The 18240-nt window shown below is 40.2% G+C and overlaps 1 protein-coding gene across 6 annotated transcripts in view; it reads right to left on the bottom strand.

Annotated features, from left to right (window-relative positions):
* LOC124309054 (uncharacterized) overlaps positions 1–18240 on the bottom strand; it is a 58051-nt gene that overhangs the window by 8510 nt on the left and 31301 nt on the right. For all 6 annotated transcript variants that reach the window (XM_046772293.1, XM_046772290.1, XM_046772292.1 and 3 more), the window contains 3 exons: positions 3716–4258; positions 2470–2656; positions 2102–2194 (listed from right to left, as the gene is read on the bottom strand). In XM_046772293.1, the coding sequence (XP_046628249.1) occupies positions 2102–2194; positions 2470–2656; positions 3716–4258 (823 nt within the window). The remainder of the gene's footprint in view (positions 1–2101; positions 2195–2469; positions 2657–3715; positions 4259–18240) is intronic.

Below are 18240 nucleotides of genomic sequence, written 5' to 3' on the forward strand. Positions count from 1 at the left end.
AACGAGCATTTTTAAGATCATTAGACAAAACCGTTGATCTTTTTCTCTTATATAACAAGTGGGAAAAGCGGAGAACTATAAAAAAAAAATTAAAACGTCAGATAATGTAAGCGAAAGCTGATCAATCAATTCGTGCAAAAGTAAACTTCAACAGAATGTTTCTCTTGATTTCAATATTTATGAAATGAAAATTATACTAAAAATAATAATAAGGATGCTGACGATGCAGATATTAATAATAATAACAAGGACAAAAACAACAACAACAACAACAATAATAATAATAATAATAACAATAAAATCATTGTCACTCCCCGCAACTTTCGGCTTTATATAAAATTATACACAGAAATATGTACATATGTACTTTGGTGGAGAACAGAAGGTATTGTTTGAGTCTCCTGTTCGCGTTGGGGAGTTTCAAGGGAAAAGGAAGAGGTGGAGGAGGAGGAGGAGGAGGAGGAGGAGGAGGAGGTGGGTTGGAAACTCAAAACTGGAAGCAAGGGGGAGAGAGCGACAAAACAGGGGAGAGATAGTCTGTTAGCCAGGCGGGGTTCGCTACGCCGAAAATTCTGTCGAGACAATGGATGGATGGTGGGAGGAGAAGTACGGAGGGAAGGAAAGGCAAGTGGAGAAGAGAGTGACGGGATCGCCGGGGCTTGTAAATTCAGGTCTTCTAGTTTTCCAGTCCTCGGGGCTTTTCCCGTGGGAGGATTTTCTTTACATTCCATACATACGTACATATGCGTGTGTATACACATATATATGTATACAAAAACCAAAACGCCGGGATTACAACTGACGTGACACGCTGCCCTGTCATGCTCAATGCTTCTAATTTCGATCCTCCGACTCTCCAGTTTGCTTAGAGGTAACAAAACAGATGATTCCGAATCCCGACGCACGACGAAATCATTAAAGTATTGAAACGTGGGATAGATATCTGTGGGATGGAAAGTATTTGTGCCTGCGTAAGGTTTTAGAATTGCGGGAGAGAAGGTTGGTTCTTGAATGAAAAAAAAAAAAAATAAAAAAATAAAAATTTGGGCACGGATAATCCTCGGATCTTTAATTATCGTACATTTGTAACATCTAACTAGGTCTTGAGTCATCGTCTATCCAAGTTTGAGTTATACGTATACATCTAACAGTATATTTTTTATCTATACATCCGAGTTCCTTTTTCGCATGGTAATTATCCATCAGTAACGTAAAAAAATAAGAGCTTGCGGGTCGGCTGTAATGTAAATATCTAACGATTATGCGCCTCTCTCTCTCACTCTCTCTCTCTCTCTCTCTCTCTCTCTCTCTTTTGCTCCGGTAATTAGATTTCAGTGTAATTATTGTTATCAGATTATACACCGGCTGTACTGCAAGATATATAATAGCGTGTAACATTAACCTCCTTGCTGCCTGTCTCAGACACTCCGAACCCTCTCGATCTCCCTCCCAGCTGTCCTCTCAGCATTGCAGTCTCTTCGTCTTTCGGGTTAACGCGAGGCTCTTATAACCAACTAACCAACCAACCAGCGAACCGACCGCCGCTCGAGATGGTTCAATTAATAATCGCACAATTACCACCCGTTATACATATACATGTATCGTATAATATACTCGTTACGTGATGTATATATTAAAGTAAGCCCACGCAAAGGGTGTCGACTCTCAATAATAGTATATATATATGTATAAAAAAAAGACGTAACAATGCCGAAAATTACCTCATTAGCAGTTTTTCTTTTTTCCCTTTTTATCTTCACCTAGTTTACCAAAATCGAAACTCAATTCTGTAAAAGTATATTACTCATCTTTTCTACGAATACTATTTTTCAAAAGTAAAAGAACCATAATATATAATATATAATATATAGATTTTGAAGAATTTGGTTAAAAATCAAGTTTTATTCACGTTACAATATCAAGTATGGAAGATCCAATGACAAACTTCCTTACGTAACGCACGGTAAAGAAAATTTTATACCTGTACTAAAGTCGCGGAGAATTGAAGAAAGTATAAATTTGTCCGATGAAACAAAGTTAAAAGTTTATAGCTGTGGGACACGTATGTGTGATCTGTATAAACGTGATAAAAAGAACTTACCGTAACCATGTAGGAAAGACCGGATAACGTCATTCTGGCAACAGAATCTTTTCGTCTGACCGGCTGATGCCACGATCTGCGGAGTGTGACACCCTGAAAAATGAAGAAATGAGAATGATATAATATAAATGATGAAAGAAGCGTAAAACATTTTCCCGACTTTGTTTACGTTTGAAAAAAAAAAAGAATCTTCTTCGTTCAAAAAACAGCGTCAGGTATATTAACCGCACGTTTTATTTCATACGATTATACCTGCAACCTCAGACGCGACGCGACGATTGTGCGTCTTTTAAAAGCCTGCAGCTGAGAGCGAGAGCGACGAGGAAATGAAAAAAAAATAGAAGATAAGGGCTGGACTAAAGACTGACCTCGGGTATTTCGGTTGAGTCGGGTACGTCGCGGGTTATGTCGGGATCCGGAGGTCTGTGTTCCGGCAAAAGGGCCCCGTACTTCCTAGACGCCATTCGTCTACGTCGTTCGAGCCACCGTTGCTTTTCCTGAGCCTCCGAGTCTTCGTCGACGCCAAAAAACGTCGCCGTTTCCCGTTTTATGTAACTGAAATTGAGGAAGACGTCGATAAAGCACAGAGAACAAAACTAGACGAAAATTCCACTCTTGTTCAATTTTAGAAATTTTATTTTTATTTTTTCATTCCTTCGAACGGAATTTTGCGTGCTTCTTTTCAGGGATCGAAGCAATCGGTTTTTTTTTTGTCCCTCGATTCAATTCGTGCGGCAAAATTAAACTTCGCAGGTAGAATAAAGTGAAACGAATTCCGTTGTATCCGGTACATATTTGCTTTCTCGACGTCTGCAAGTTTTCGAAAAATATTATCAGGTATGGAATAAAATCATCGTTAGAAAAATATTTTAAACATACACGCATCACCGTAATTGGGAATCCTCTCCGCGCCATTACCAGACGCACGGTGTATCGTTGTTACGAGTTAGGTAATAACTAAATATCTACATACCTGTACAAGTCCGGGTTAGAACTTGTACACGTATACGAACGGATCTCAGTTACGCCGAGAGATCGTTAACTCTCAGGATTTACCTCGGAGAGTAATTAAATTAACACGGTTCGGAAATATAATGCTTCCACCTGTCACAACCATTCGGATTATACGTATATACGTATACACAACTATACGTAAAGTATGAGATAGGTTGTTTTTTAACAGTACTTGGAAGGGTAATGTTCGACCGATTAGATTTGCTACGTGATTCTGAATCGTGGTTGAAATATTTCTCAAGCGTGAGACGTTCGATCTGTTTTCTTGGTGATAAAAATTTTCATTTTTCAAAAACTTCAGATTACAGTGTAAATAATTAGCCTTCTCAGATTCATTGTCCCCGAGCGTGCGCTAATTTTTTTTCTTTTAAATTCTTTGCGAGGGGCCGACCTCAAATAACGAATGGTTATAATTTTCGAAAAGGTGTTTTAATGCGAAAATCGGTCTTCGTTGCTGACACACCTTGTTTTCTTACATCACGGGTCAACGGTCAGCTGTCGGTCTGTTTGGATTGGTTCGATTGTTTCTCCGCCAGATAACGCGGATTGGAAAGTGACAATGACCCCGTTTAAAAACCATCGAACGGTTGCTCATCTTACTTTTTGATGGTCTCGGTGCGACTGAGGGTGCGCCGTAGCCTCTGATTGTGAGCGGCGTCGTTCGATTGGCCGATGAAAGTGGGTCCGTTTAGGTGATGGGGTCTGGGCCCGGTTGGGGCCGAGGCGCTCCTCGCGAGGCTTGCGGTCAAAGGCACGGGTGGTGAAGTGGTCGTTGAAGAGGAAGCCGGATTACCCGGGGATTCCGACCTCATCTTCGAGGGGTTGCCAACGTTTCCGGATGCGCTGCTCTGCTGCTGCAGTTGCTGGCCCCCGACGGTTTGCTGCTGTTGCTGTTGCTGCTGCTGCTGCTGTTGTTGTTGTTGTTGCTGTTGTATGTTCGGGGGCAGTCCGTCTCCCCCGCCTCCGTTTATCCCCGCCGCCCCCGCCCCCACAGCGTACATGCTGATGCTCTGCGGCGTTCCCCCGATCACCAGGCCCATTCCCAATCCTCCACCCCCACCGCCGCTACCGCCGCCGCCATCTTGGACCCCCGAGGAGGACCCCGTCGACGTGCTCGTAGTACCGGAACCCGGCGATGGTTGCCTGCGGGAAAGAAAATCGAAAGGGGTCTTGTTATTTGTTTTTCATTATTGTGGGGAAAAAATTTTATATATTCGTTTTTGTTGCAAGAGACGAGTTTATCGGACAACGCCCGTAATATTACAATACGCGTGTGGTGCGGAAATTCATTCGACGCTAATTACGGATTGTATGTATATTTTCACATCACAGGACGAGTATAAAATAGAGTATAAAGTCCGAAATCGCAAGCTGGGGGATTTATTTATTTATTTTTTTTGTTTTGTCTTTCTCGTTACAGTGCAATGGGGTGGTCAGCTGAAGTTAGCCGAAAGGTGAATCCTATCTGTCGGTTCTCATCTATTCATGACTCGGCAACGAGCTTGCAGCTTTAGCTCCACTTTTTTTTTTTCTTGCCTCCCTCTTTCTGTCCTTTACCAAGCCTACGTACATACACCTATACGTATACAGGACTATCTGATACGCGACATATTATACACACACATATATATATATATATACGATGTGAATGCGTCTGTGTCTATCTATCTATCTATCTATATATCTATGCATCTATCTGTCTATCTATCTCTTTCTCTCTCTCTCTCTCAGGCCGTAATGTCACGGGTTAAGCTGTGAGCTCGTGCCCGCAATCAGCCCCAGCTTTCGGATCGAGTCTTGGTCGTAGATGGAAGATCAAAGAGCTAAAATGTCGAAGGAATACGATGACAATAAGAGAGGGTAAAAATCTATATGCATATACATCTATTTTTCCGCATGTAATATAAAGGGGGAAAATTAATAATATAATATACTGCGGACAGAAGTGAAATTTTTCAAACGTTCGCGAATAAATGAGTATTGGAAAATTATCCAAGCCCTGATGTTTTTTTTTTTTCTTCCCTCTACTTTTCATTTCTCCTTTTGTCTTTCCTTCGCATTATCAACGAGTACATAATTAACACAACAAACGCACGCCAGACTGGAAATAACGAGGCGGGAAGCAATACGTGGATAAATTTTCATGCGCGTATTCGTACTTCGAACACACTACGCTGTATGTACCTATAATACGGTACAAAATGGGATAACGAAGGACTCGTGATGTTTTCTCAATAATTAAAACCTACCAATTAATACCCGGAATATACGTATACGTTCATGATTGCACCATTTTCGCAGACAGTCTCTCGTCGTCTTCGTCTCTTTCGCTGTCTACACCTCGTCCTGTCTCGTTTCGTTTCGTCAATGGATTCGACGAACCGTGCAGTTTTGATTAGTTCGCAATCAGTTCACCGCGTGCAATATTCTCCATTTCCTATACGTTTACGATGTATACCAACATTACCGTCGTTATTATTTTCGTATACTTTTCATTCTACGTATATATTTTTATATGATTAAATTTGAATTTTGTTGGCGGATGTAGTCGTTTTATTTTCTTTCCTCAAAACTAATACTTTCAACAAATCGCACCTACATACATAATCCAGGGTTCGCATCGATCCCCGTCTTACAATTGTTGATCGATTCGAGACTCTCCGTACTACGCAAATAGTCGGGATAGATTCCACGTAAAAAAATGAAAAACAGGATGGGGATGATACTGGGTCTGATTCTCAGGTCGACGAACCGAGATAATACCAATGCCTGTACACAATACCGAGGTTAATGGACGTTCCTAGTTCTCCTAACCGACTAACTGCGATTAATGACGTGGGCGACCACAGACGAAACTAGACGAATGAAATTTTTCTCTACTATATTATTACAGTCACGTATGAAAAGTTTCTCTTTCATCGCAATATATCGACGCGTCAATCGCAATCTCGCGTGCATACGAATATTGCGATTTTTTTTTAAAAAAGCGACGCGCTGCCCTTTTTCCCGAATTCGCGACATGACAAATGTGCTGTATGTAGTCCGATTCGTATACCATACATGACATAATAACAGCTAGAGTTGTATTGATTAGTTTCTAGCAGTCGCGTCCTACGTTCTCTCCTCTCCTCCCCTCTCTCTCCTCGTTCGCCTTGCTGTGGATGTTGATTCATGCGGGTAAGAATATATGCGACCACCTATTTATCTCTAACAACCTACGTATGTCTGTACCGTCTGTACGTTATATTGGAAGCCCCGCGACATGTCTTCGCGATATAGCCGTTTAATTTCCGGCTAAAATGTTATGCTGTACACATAAATACGCACATACGCGCACACCGCATGTTACAGTTGTACGCATAACCTGTAAGGTGATATTTCCAAGTCAGCTTACCCGTCTACGCGCATCGCCTAGTCTATGGCTCTGTTTTACCGACGATCGATAAGACAAAAATCAAAACGATCCGAATTTTATAGTTTCGCGATCTGATTCTGGAATATTGCGGAGGGTGGACCGTTGGCTGTTATTTCGTATGTTTTTAGCAGTCCATGAGTCAAAGCTTGTGTCGTTCTGCGTACGTGCGAAGGTTGAGGATAGGGTTTCGGTATGTGGTGACCGGTTGACGTATTTATGCGTTAAACTTAAACCCGATTAGTTGGTTTCGCCAGCCGGAAACTATAACGCCCCGTTGCCTAAACTACACCCGCGTTTCACACACCAACGGACATACGAACGGTACGCTACCCGAAGAAGTTCTGCACCCTGAAACTGTTCGGAATTTCGAGAATTCGAACACGGTACGGGAAGTTCCGCCGGGAGTTTCAAAAGTGTACTAAGAATTTTTATTTCTCAATATGTTTTACTTTTGTGTCCGGAACGCAGAAAAGTATAAGTTACAAAATAAAAAAAAAAAAAAATGGAGGCAAGAAATTGCGAAACGTTTCAAATTTCTGTATCACGTTTTCCCTTGAGAAACAGTCGAGTGTTCTGCGAGAGAAAATTGAGGGCAGAAAGAAAAAAAAAAAAAATAAAAGTAAATAAGTGCTGTTACAAGCAGTATTAAGAGATTTTTATTAGACTGATGAGATTATATGCTAATTGTAAACGGGAAGGCGAACGAGGGAGTGTGCACGATGTCATGCACGCGTTTCTGTACAAGTGCCTGTATACGTGTAATAATAACCCGTAATTAGGTGATGTATATAACACGCTGCAATAAAAATTATTCCAAGGAATACGGCGACCGTTAAAAAGGGATAACAATTATAAGTTATGTACCCATGCTGCAGCTCGAGTACATTTCATTTATACATACATACCAAAAACGGTTATGTTATACGCATAACAAGTAATTGCCGGTTTGTAATTATTGTACAACGATTATATCTATATTCAAGTGAGGGGAACGGAAATACCGGTGCAGAAATTACTACTTATGTATTAACATACATACATATATATATATATATATATATATTTTTTTTTTAATCAACTTTTAATATCTCGCCAAGCTACGCAGCCCTAAAATCTTAACTCTGACAGTTTTCAATCTGGAACGTTTTGAAGTTGCGGGCCAATCGGCGGTTAACCGTGGCAAAATTTCGCTTCGGCAAACCGGTCTTGATTTTTCGCGGATAATACGATGGTGTGAAAATAAAAACGTATTTCCGGTATGACTGACCATCCGCAGAGTTTTAAAATAAACCCCAAAACAAGGATTCTTTGTCAGTCCGTGCACCGCTGCAGGTGATGGCGAGGAATAATAACACATGCCGCGGTTACGGTTACTGTTACGATTACGGTGCTCTACCAAACAGCCGCCATTGCATCCAGCTAGTTGCAACGCAAACACAGAAATATGCATCGGCGTTGCCGCCCTCAGGCAGCGTGGTCCATGGATCGCAGCCCCCGATGCCTGGAATCTGTATGCAGCCTAGAACGGATTGTAGAAGCACCTATACACGTAGACCGTGTAACATGTATTCCGTGCCGCTGAATAATTCCTCTCTTTGATGATGATGATGATGATGATGATGATCATGATAGGCTCAAACCCCACCAACTGTATCGCGATTCAGCTTATGTATGTGTCTGCTTCGCAGTAGCTGATCGAAGCGTTTCGAATGCTTGTTTGACCCTCTGGTAATCCCTGGGATATAATACAGAGGTATAACAGGAATTCGCGGTTCGATATATATACATACGTATAATACACACTTAATTGGGAAAATGTTGTTCGTGTATATAATATCCTCGATACGTTCGACAGGTTATACGATGTTATTCAAATTCACGGAGGCTGTTTCGATTCGTCAATATTGAGAGAGAAAACGAATTCTCGTGATCTTTCATTCTGTCCAATTTTCCTCGTCTCTCTCTCTCTCACTCTTTCTCTCTATATATATATATGTTCTCCCTTTTTCATTACGACGAAGCTACGGTTACATAATCCGAACCCGATGGATGGATGGACGTATACATAGATACCTTCGGGAATTCCTAATTGAGAAACTCGGTCTTGCGTGTCGACCGGTGAAGCGAACCTCGATGATGATACTTGCTACTCCTCTTCTCCCTCCGCCATAAGATGAGGAGGATCAGACTTGCCGGACTTGACCGTACCGTTTCCAAGGATGAGGCCAATATTCGGCGTTAACTAATTTCTAACTGTACTAATTAGCCCTTTGATCGTCGCGGTTCGAGCCTTCGGTGTAACCGAATCCCCAGTGTCCGTTGATTCGCTCTGAATTCCGATAGGCAGCGTGAACGAACCTCATCTCTTCTCCTTTCGCTTCTATCGGATTGAGTTATTATAATAACCATGTCGGCGTTATTGAGTAAATATTGTTAATAATTCATCGAAATAGGGTGAACCACACACCAGTGATCGAACAAACTACGTAAAAAAGTATTACGCCTACGCATAGTGATGTTAACGTGGTTGTTCGTTTACCGATTGCTTTCCTCAAGTGTTCGTCATTCACCGGTGTATAATTACCCTGCATTTAGTCTTTTCGCCAGCGATCTCTATGCGGTAAACACGATAAGCCCATAAACATGAGAATCCTGTCAAATCACCCGAGTCTAGACGTTTCGATTTGCGTTCTGGTTATAAAGCCTTTTCTGAAATTGCAATCGACACCTCAGCTCGTGTTGCTTTATAATTTTATCGGAATCATTTGTACAACATGGAAGGTACGTCGTCTTATCCGTGTTCACTTATATCCATGATGCATCGATCGTTCAAACAGCGATGCCCTAAACGCTGGTCCGTAAGTGCGTTCAAGTTTGAAGTCATTTCACCCCGAAGACATCGCGTATCACAATCGAGTTCCAAGGTATTCCACGTGTTGGTTTAAGAACCAAAGAAGACAAGAGGTTGCGACGATTCGTCGCCGGTAATCCAGCCAATCGATTGTAACGCCGACGGTGGAGGATCTAGGATCTGTGATCTATGGTCAAGGATGGAATAGAGGAAGGAAGTACAGTATCGTATCGCGTACCGGGGTTGACGGTCTGCAACAGCATCAGCAGCGGCAGCAGGGACATTAACGAGTCAGTCGGGGTTTTGACCCAGCGTGACCTGACCCAGAGAGGAGTCCAAGGGTCGGTTGCTCGGCTCGTGAGGTTTCGGAGTTCCTCGTGCCATTTCGTTGTTCAAACTCGGGGTGCAGCCCGCTCGATAACACCGCGTGGTCGACGTCGCGTCGTCTACCGACGGCGATGACGTATCTCCTTCGGAAGGAGAGGAGAGGAGAGGAGGATGAAAATAGAGGAAGAAGAAGGGACGGGGAAGGAGCTCGCCCTGCATCCGCCGCCACCGTACGTCCGCGAATCAGTCAGGAGGTCAGAGGGTCTCCTCAAAAGAAGAAGTTCAGACCTGGTTCCAGCTTTCACCCGCCCTTAAGATACCTCAGGGATTTTCCCAGGCACGCCTCTTGGGTACGTTATAACAACGGGATGGATGAACCAAACGAGACGGACGAAGTGAAAAAGGAGCTGAATTTCCGCTTGTTCTTCCTTACCTCTCGAGTTATCGTTACACCGTTTATACGTCATAACTACTTTTCATCGACGAGACTGAGGTGAAGCGTGATATAATTTTAACGGAGTCCAATTCTGGAGAACTGTGAATAATAACGAATTTCTTCCTGCTGTTTCGCAACGTCAACGTTGCTTACTCCAACCTCGTGTTTTTTGGACGGTTATGATTGTTCCAAAAGTAACGAGTAGGCAATTTGAATTCTTCGCTTCGTTGAACGAATATTTATCTAATTATCCTCGAGTGGAAGACATCTACAGTCCACTCCACGTTATTCTCAGCCTCTGCAGGTACCTAAAGTGTTCGACTCTCTCTCTCCCTCTCTCTCTCTCTCTCTCTCTACCGTATTGAAGACGAATGACGATGATAACCTTTTGATCACTCGATTAACCGAACCTCGAAGCCGTTTCAACCCATTTTCAAAGAGTCCTTCGCCTCCTCCTTCTTCTCCTTGTTCTTCTTCAATTTGAAAATGGGTTAAATCAAAAACGATGGCCAATGATCATCGATCCAGGTAACAACGCAGCTGCCTGGTGGTCTAATGGTCCAAGCAGCATATGGTGCAGTGCCAGTTGCTCGAAGTAGTGCAACACCCGAGTCGAGGATGTGTTCGGCTTGCGCACTGAACAGTCGAGAGCTGCTGCAGCGACGGGTCGGCAATCCGATACCATTAACAATAATTACCACCCGCGAACAATCAGCCGGCTGCTGTTGTTGTCGGAGGCGGTGGTGGTGGTGGTGGTGGTGGTGGTGCCGCATGCATGCAGGAGGAGACATGGGTGCAGATCCCTTTCACCAGTTTCCCATTTAATCCGAGAGATTAAGATTGGCCAAAGATTAACGAGGGAGAGAGACTGAGATATCGGTATTTGTATATACGTGTGTGTGTGTGTGTGTTTGGGGTTGGGTTTGATTATATCGCAGTACTACCTAAATTCCGATTGTCGGTTGTAACGAAGATATTCGCCGAATTATACCTTGGTGTGAATACTCTATGCAATGGAGTGTAGTGTCAGCGCAGAAAGGTGAGAGAAAAAAGTTTTTGAAGGATCGAATAAAGGTAATAAATCAAGTTTGAATGGATTTAAAAATTGTTATTATAAAGAGAAAAAACTTATTTAAACCTTTACAAGTTTCGTAACGATTTTGTAATCAGCACACATTTTCGATCCGATAGTGCATAATTACCATAAGCCATGTTGAAAAATAGCTTACACCTCTACACTACCAACGGATTGTCAACTCATCAGACTGAGTAAATACATTCACCGAAAAACTATAATTTCAGGAACGCAACTTGTTTAAATTTCATACACAATAATAGCATAAAGAGCAAACGAGACTGGGAGGATTCTTAATTAAGAACCGAAAAGTTAATTGCGTAGCTGGGGCGGTGAAGAGAGTTAATAACACTACGTGAAAATTACATTTTCGACCGTATGGCCTCCGGGTTTGAATTATTATTGCTTTTACATCAAAGCCTGGATTTATAAGAACATATTAAATACCGACGGATGGACGAAAATTTGGATCTTAACGTCATGTTGTTACTCCAACCTTTAACGATCGAGCAAAATCACCCTTTTCCCTACTTATATTAAATAAACAAACGAACGAAAATTGTTCAAATTTCGACGGAGGATCGCTTTTTCCAAGCGTAAATTCAGGAAAGTTCCCGAAAATCGTCAAAATAAATACGAAAAATATGAAATTATTGTAATTCCTAGTTCTCGTTTACCGACCTCAATAATATTTCATGCAAATATTCTCACGACGTCTCATTTTAATCCACATTCACAGCGATGCACCCTCGAAATTCCAGCCCTTTCCGTTCGTTCGTTTATTTAATACAGAAAGAAAAATAGTGAGTCTACTCGGTCGGTAAAAGTAGGATCACTACATGGCCTTAAGTTAGCTCAAGGGTCGCGTGGAAGCGAGACGCGGATCCCTCGTGAGTTTGCAATTATTACAAAAGCATTCTTCTTTGACCCTTCATCCGAAGAGGGTCGAAGACATCTTTTTACCCGCTCCCTGATATCTCTTTCTTTTCCACCAAGAAGCGTACGAGGAAGAAATAGAGAAAAAAAATCACCGGGAACCGCCGAATAAAGGAAATAAAAGAGAAATAGTACTAGTTGTGTGCATGCGTGTGTGTGTGTGTGTGTGTGATACATATTCTATGTATGATTCATGTATATATATGTATACACGCATCTATGGGTATAATATAAACGTGTCCCGTACACTTTTCCCTCATACTCCGATTCTCCTGGCAACCGCAGTATAACTACCGCACATTTTTCCCTTCTTCTTCTTCTTCTTCTTCTTCTTCTGCGACCCGCTCACGAGTTTCATGCGAATAGCCGAAGAGGCGCCGCTGCTGTGACGCAATTTTTCCCTTGATTCTCAAGCATGCACGGTATTTCACGTTACACTCGATTCTTTCCTTCCCTCTTATTTTTTTCTACTTGTTGTTATTATTATTATTATTATTATTATTATTATTACTATTGCTGTTGTTGATGTATTTATTTCACGGGTTGATTTTTATTTCCATATTTTTCAAACGTTATAAATGCGGAGAGACGCGAATAACTTGGTCAAAGTATTTTTGTACTCGTGTATAATATATGTACCTATACGTATATACAAATTATATATAGTTTGATTTTTAATTTTATAATAATATATATAAGTGCAAAAATAGAGCACAAAATAAGGGTGCAGAGACAGAGAGAGCAAGGCTGAAAAACACGAAAACAAGCGTATCAAAAAAGAAAGAAGAGAAAAACGAAGAATACGGAAAGAAAGTCGTACATATATATCTATATAATACAGACGTTCATGTATGTATATACGACATATATATAAACCAATAATATGTGTGCGTGTATACATATACGGTGTATGATGTGTATAATACGTATGCGAACGGGTGGAAAACGTGAGAGGATAAGTAGTTGAATTTTAACGAGAACTGGTAAAGGGGAGGATAAGGAAAAGCTGGAGGAGCAAGGGAGGAAATGGAGGAGAAGGAGGAGGAGGAGGAGGAGGAGGAGGAGGAGGAGGAGGAGGAGGAGGAGGAGGAGGAGGAGGAGGAGGAGGAGGAGAGTAAACGAGCGGAAACTGATTCGCGAAAACCGGTAATAACCGAAAACCTACGAGTATAAGATGAGTTTACGGGTGGGTTTCATCTGGGAAGCCCAACCCGAGAGTACAAATTTGAACGGATGAAAATTTCCCTACAGAATCTGTGCCTGATGATATTTCTTAATTAACTAAAGATACAGGTACGTAGTATAGAAAAAAATAAAAATAAAAATTAAACGAACGAAACGAACATACGATATCCGAAAACTTCAAGCACGCGAAATTCAAGGAAGAAGAAGAATAAGAAAAACATATAAATATAGTTACAAGTTGGATATGGCAAAATAATACGAGAATTTAAATTTTCAATGGATAATTGACCGACGACTTTGATTATTTTTTAAATATACCTACAGTTTTTTTAATTATTTATTGTTTACTTTTTCTTGTTGTTTTTTTTTTTTTCTTTTTCTTTCACTTTTTCCCTTTTTATCCTTCTATAGTGTCAAAATCCTTGTTATCATTGCAAGAACGTATTAATTCTTAAAAAATATTTCCACGCGTATAATAATAAGGTGTGTGTACATAAAATTCCCGTGTAATATATGTATGTAAATAATTTTTTCTCTCACTCATTTGCGTTAATTTTTTCTCCTCTCTTTCTCAACAACGCCGTGCTTTATAATAAAATACACGCTGAATTTACAGGAATATTATTTCGTCGGGGAAAAGGAGGGGGAGAGGGGGGGTAGTAGAGTAATTTGCAAGTGTCACGAACAAAGAGCTGGCGAATTATATTTCCGGCTCTCCTCTGTCGGTGGTCCGAAGGGAGGTTCTGAACCTGCCTGCTGCTGCTCTTCAATTATCATTGTTATCGTTCTAACTATACAAAATAATAATATAATTATAATAACGTATATGTTGTGAATGGAATTAAGGAAAAAAAAAAAAAATAAAAGAACCCTCACCAAAAACGTTGAATGAGAAATTAATGATTAGAAACAAAAATAGAATAATAATAATAATAATAATAATAATCCGTCATACGCGAGGCGGATAATCTCCTTTTACGGTGAGAAGATAAAAGAATAAGCAATTTTTATTTTTTTTTCGTACATACACCAAATGTATGTAATAATAAATATATATTTTGCTTTCCTCATCTCTCGCCCAGCAGCCAGAAATCAATCGAGCTTTTCTTTCTGTTCCACTATCATGTAATAAAATTTTGAATCGAATATCGAACGAATTACGAATTTATACGTTATACGTCGATTATCGGTATTTTCATCAGCATACCGATCGAGCGACGTGCAATTTCATGAGCGATTTAACCTGCAACGGGCAGAGAATTATACAGTACGAGAATCGTGAAAATTCCTCTTTCCCTCTCTGTTTTCTTTTATTCCCATTCCTCTCTCTATCTCTCTTCACGTACACGTATCAAACCTTTCAGAGTTCGTTGCATTAATGAAAAAATACTCTTGTATATATATATGTATATATATATATGATTGCCACGTCATAGATCTGCGATGGAAATTTGATGACCAGGATGAAAGAATCAAAGAAAAAAAAAGAACAATACGAGTAAAAAATAAAAATTTCCATCTCGATAGACATTGTGCAACGTATCCAGTATATTACCTATTAAAAACAAGATATTTTTATACGTACAAATGCATGCACGCTGCATTATACATATATGCTGGTTATACTGTATATAGTATATATATATATATATATATATAACTATTGTCTGGAATCAAGGAAGGATTAATTCAATTCCATTCCATTGAATTCAGTTCAATTCAATTCAATTCAATTCCATTTTCATTCTGCTCTATTCTAGAATAAATATATACATATATATGTGTTATACACATACATCATATATTATATATACACACCCATATATCCCATTTTACTCCTGAGCTGGTTCTATATTATTTTTATTATTCAGACACTGACGCAAACTGCACATTGTCAGCATTGTGTCGGATTTTATTTCGTCTCGACGTTCGTTGCGCAGACAAATGTGTATTACGAATGTCAGGCGTATTATGGCTATATACGGTGGATAAAAAAAGCAACGGAACAAATCCGACGAAACGAATATCGCCAACGATTTTGATCTCGTTTTCGAAAGTCAAGTCACACCGAAACAACTTCCACGCCGTTTGCTTCGCAATTTCCGCTTTATTTCACTTCAACCCCCCACCGGTGTAATTCGTTTTTTTTTTCCATACGCACACATTTTAATCAAAGAAAGAAAAAGATGAAAGATAAAAATTTCACAAAATTGAAAAGTATATGTAAGGTAAACATTTGATTTTCACTCAAACAACTCGCGAACGTGCGGATGTATATAATAACGAAGTACACAAAGAACGAAATTGAGAAATGAAATTTACCTTCTTCGCCTGATTCGGAAATATATATGTATGTATGTATGTATGTATATATATATATATATATCCCCCAAAATAAACTTTGCGATATTGATACAGAGAGGAAGAGAACATTGAGCAAGGAAAACAAGGTGTAAAAAAATTTCCATCGTATGGAAAATTTTAATTTGAGGTGAATGAAAATCGTTTCGGAAAACAATACGATATAATCGATTAGCCGATTATATTTAACCGAATCAAACGAGTCGTGTTCGATTATTTATTTTTTTCTGACTCGTTTAATCGATGCATAGATTATTTTTAGCTTAGTGGCCATCGCTACTCGATACTAAATAGAAATTGAGCATTAATCTCGACCGTTGAACGTATTATAGGTATGTATACACACGCACACACACACATATTAACGTGTATTTGTACAATGATAACAAGCAGCCAGCCGCTCATTTTTTCACGTGTACGTGTATACACACCGACATGCATGCCTGTATGCGGGGCATTCCATGACATCTCGATCGAGATTGGCTTGAGGAATTTTTTTCGTACGAAAGTACATGACGAAAAACGCAATTGTGATTTTTTTCAGAAATTTTCGCACCAGCGTATCCGAAGTACGATTTAAAAGGTGGAACGAATAACCCCGCACTATGTAAAATCTGATAAAATTCATGAAAATCTTATGAAACGTGACAAAATTTTTGACACCTATTTGACGATGGAGATTTCAAAAAATGACTAAGAAAAAGGATAAGAAAACAAATCGTTATTGTTATTGGATTGCATTTTTGATACAAGAATGAGCATAAAAGATCATTTATAACGTGGGCTGAAAAATTTCTATTCAGAGAGATATTACATTGAAATTTTACATTCGCTCTTATCTAAAAAATGCAATCCAATAATAATAATAATTTTTTCAAAACTGTGTATCTTATTTGTCTTTCTTCATCTTTTGACATGTGTTTAAAATTTTTCCTACATTTTACAAGATTTTCCTGAATTTATTCCAGATTTCAGAAAGTGGAGAGATTTTCGTTTCAACTTTTTAAATCATACTTCGGATACGCTGGGTTAAAAAATTTCAAAAAAATGCAATCGCGTTTCGCGCCACGTATTTTCATCCAAAAAACTTACAAACCTAATCCGAGACATCGACGTAGTAGAATCTTGATCGAGATGTCACGGAATGCCTCGTACGTATGTGGATACATTTTACACACACACGTGTGTCAGCAATCCGCGGAATTCTCTGGGTCGAATCAGAATTCGACGTGATACGTGCCCTATCTTGTACATATATGTATATACTATCTTGATACATATCACGCACGTCGGTATATAATGCATACGTACACATACACGTATACTTTTACACGTAGGCGATGAAAATTCGTCTGCATCGATTGATCGCCGAGCATAACCGGCATCGAGTATGTAAAAGCGCAAAGAGATTTGTTCGTTTCGTGGGAATGATGTGAGAAAATGTGTGCAAAGGGAAGCAAAGTTTGTAAAGCAATTGTTAGATATGTGAAATGAGAAAATGGGTAAACATTTACCAAACGAAACGTCCTTAACCTGCTACTTGCAACGTTTGTTTGCCGTAGGTGTGTAAGACTGTAGGTACTAAAGTATCATATGTACTCACATAATGCCTCTGTCCGCTTATCCGGATAGAGAGAAAGATAACGACGATGTCACGATTGCGATATTCACGAGAAAAAAAATATAACGTAACGTAAACTTGTCGGCTCGCGGCGCAAACGGATTTTCTTCGGCTTTCACATCGAACGCATTTACGTGCGCAGTGAAAAGTGCCGAGAACGGGTATGAAACTTGACTCAGGCGACAAACGCGAACACTAAACACTACCGCAAGACACTTGAAAACGATCTTCTCATTTCGAATGTCCATCCACGTTGCTGTTGTTGTTGTTCCGTGAAGAAATTCGCTAGTTTATATACATACATGTATGTACATGTATTAATAACGAATCACAGCGGTAAAAAGGTGAAGAGCCGTTATAACCGTTCGCGTTTGTAAACTTGGAGTAACTTTGGAACAGCAGGCAACTAACTGGCTGATGGCAATCGTCTGTTCTCCTATCCTTTCTCCGAGAGACCGCCGCGCGTTGGGTTCGAAGGTTTGAACGAAGTGAGAGAGAGAGAGAGAGGTAAAAAAGATGCAGATGCGTCTGAGAAATGCGTGGAAAAGCAACGAGCACGTGAATTCCGTCTGCTGCGGCTCTCCTCCCCGACTGTGCGACTAAACTGGCCGAACCTCGACTGAACCAAACTCGACTGAGTCACTGTTGTCCTCCTTCCACCGATCGCCTGAAGGTTGATAATAACCCGACCACGTGGTCCTCGCACCTTGAACGAAGAGGTTGTTGCTACGTACGAATTTTACAGGCATAGAAATATTTCAGGGACCATGCGGAACCAAAGAACTCGGCGGTTCTTACCAAAAAAGTATTTTACTAAACGATAAGCTGCTGTGAAAAAAAAAAAAATTTGGCAAGCAAAGTGTCCCAGCGTGAATCAAAGGGTTAAAAACCTTGAGATTAGATTTTATTATCGAGCGT

Source organism: Neodiprion virginianus, chromosome 7 (genome assembly GCF_021901495.1).
Source record: "Neodiprion virginianus isolate iyNeoVirg1 chromosome 7, iyNeoVirg1.1, whole genome shotgun sequence".
Lineage (NCBI taxonomy): Eukaryota > Metazoa > Arthropoda > Insecta > Hymenoptera > Diprionidae > Neodiprion > Neodiprion virginianus.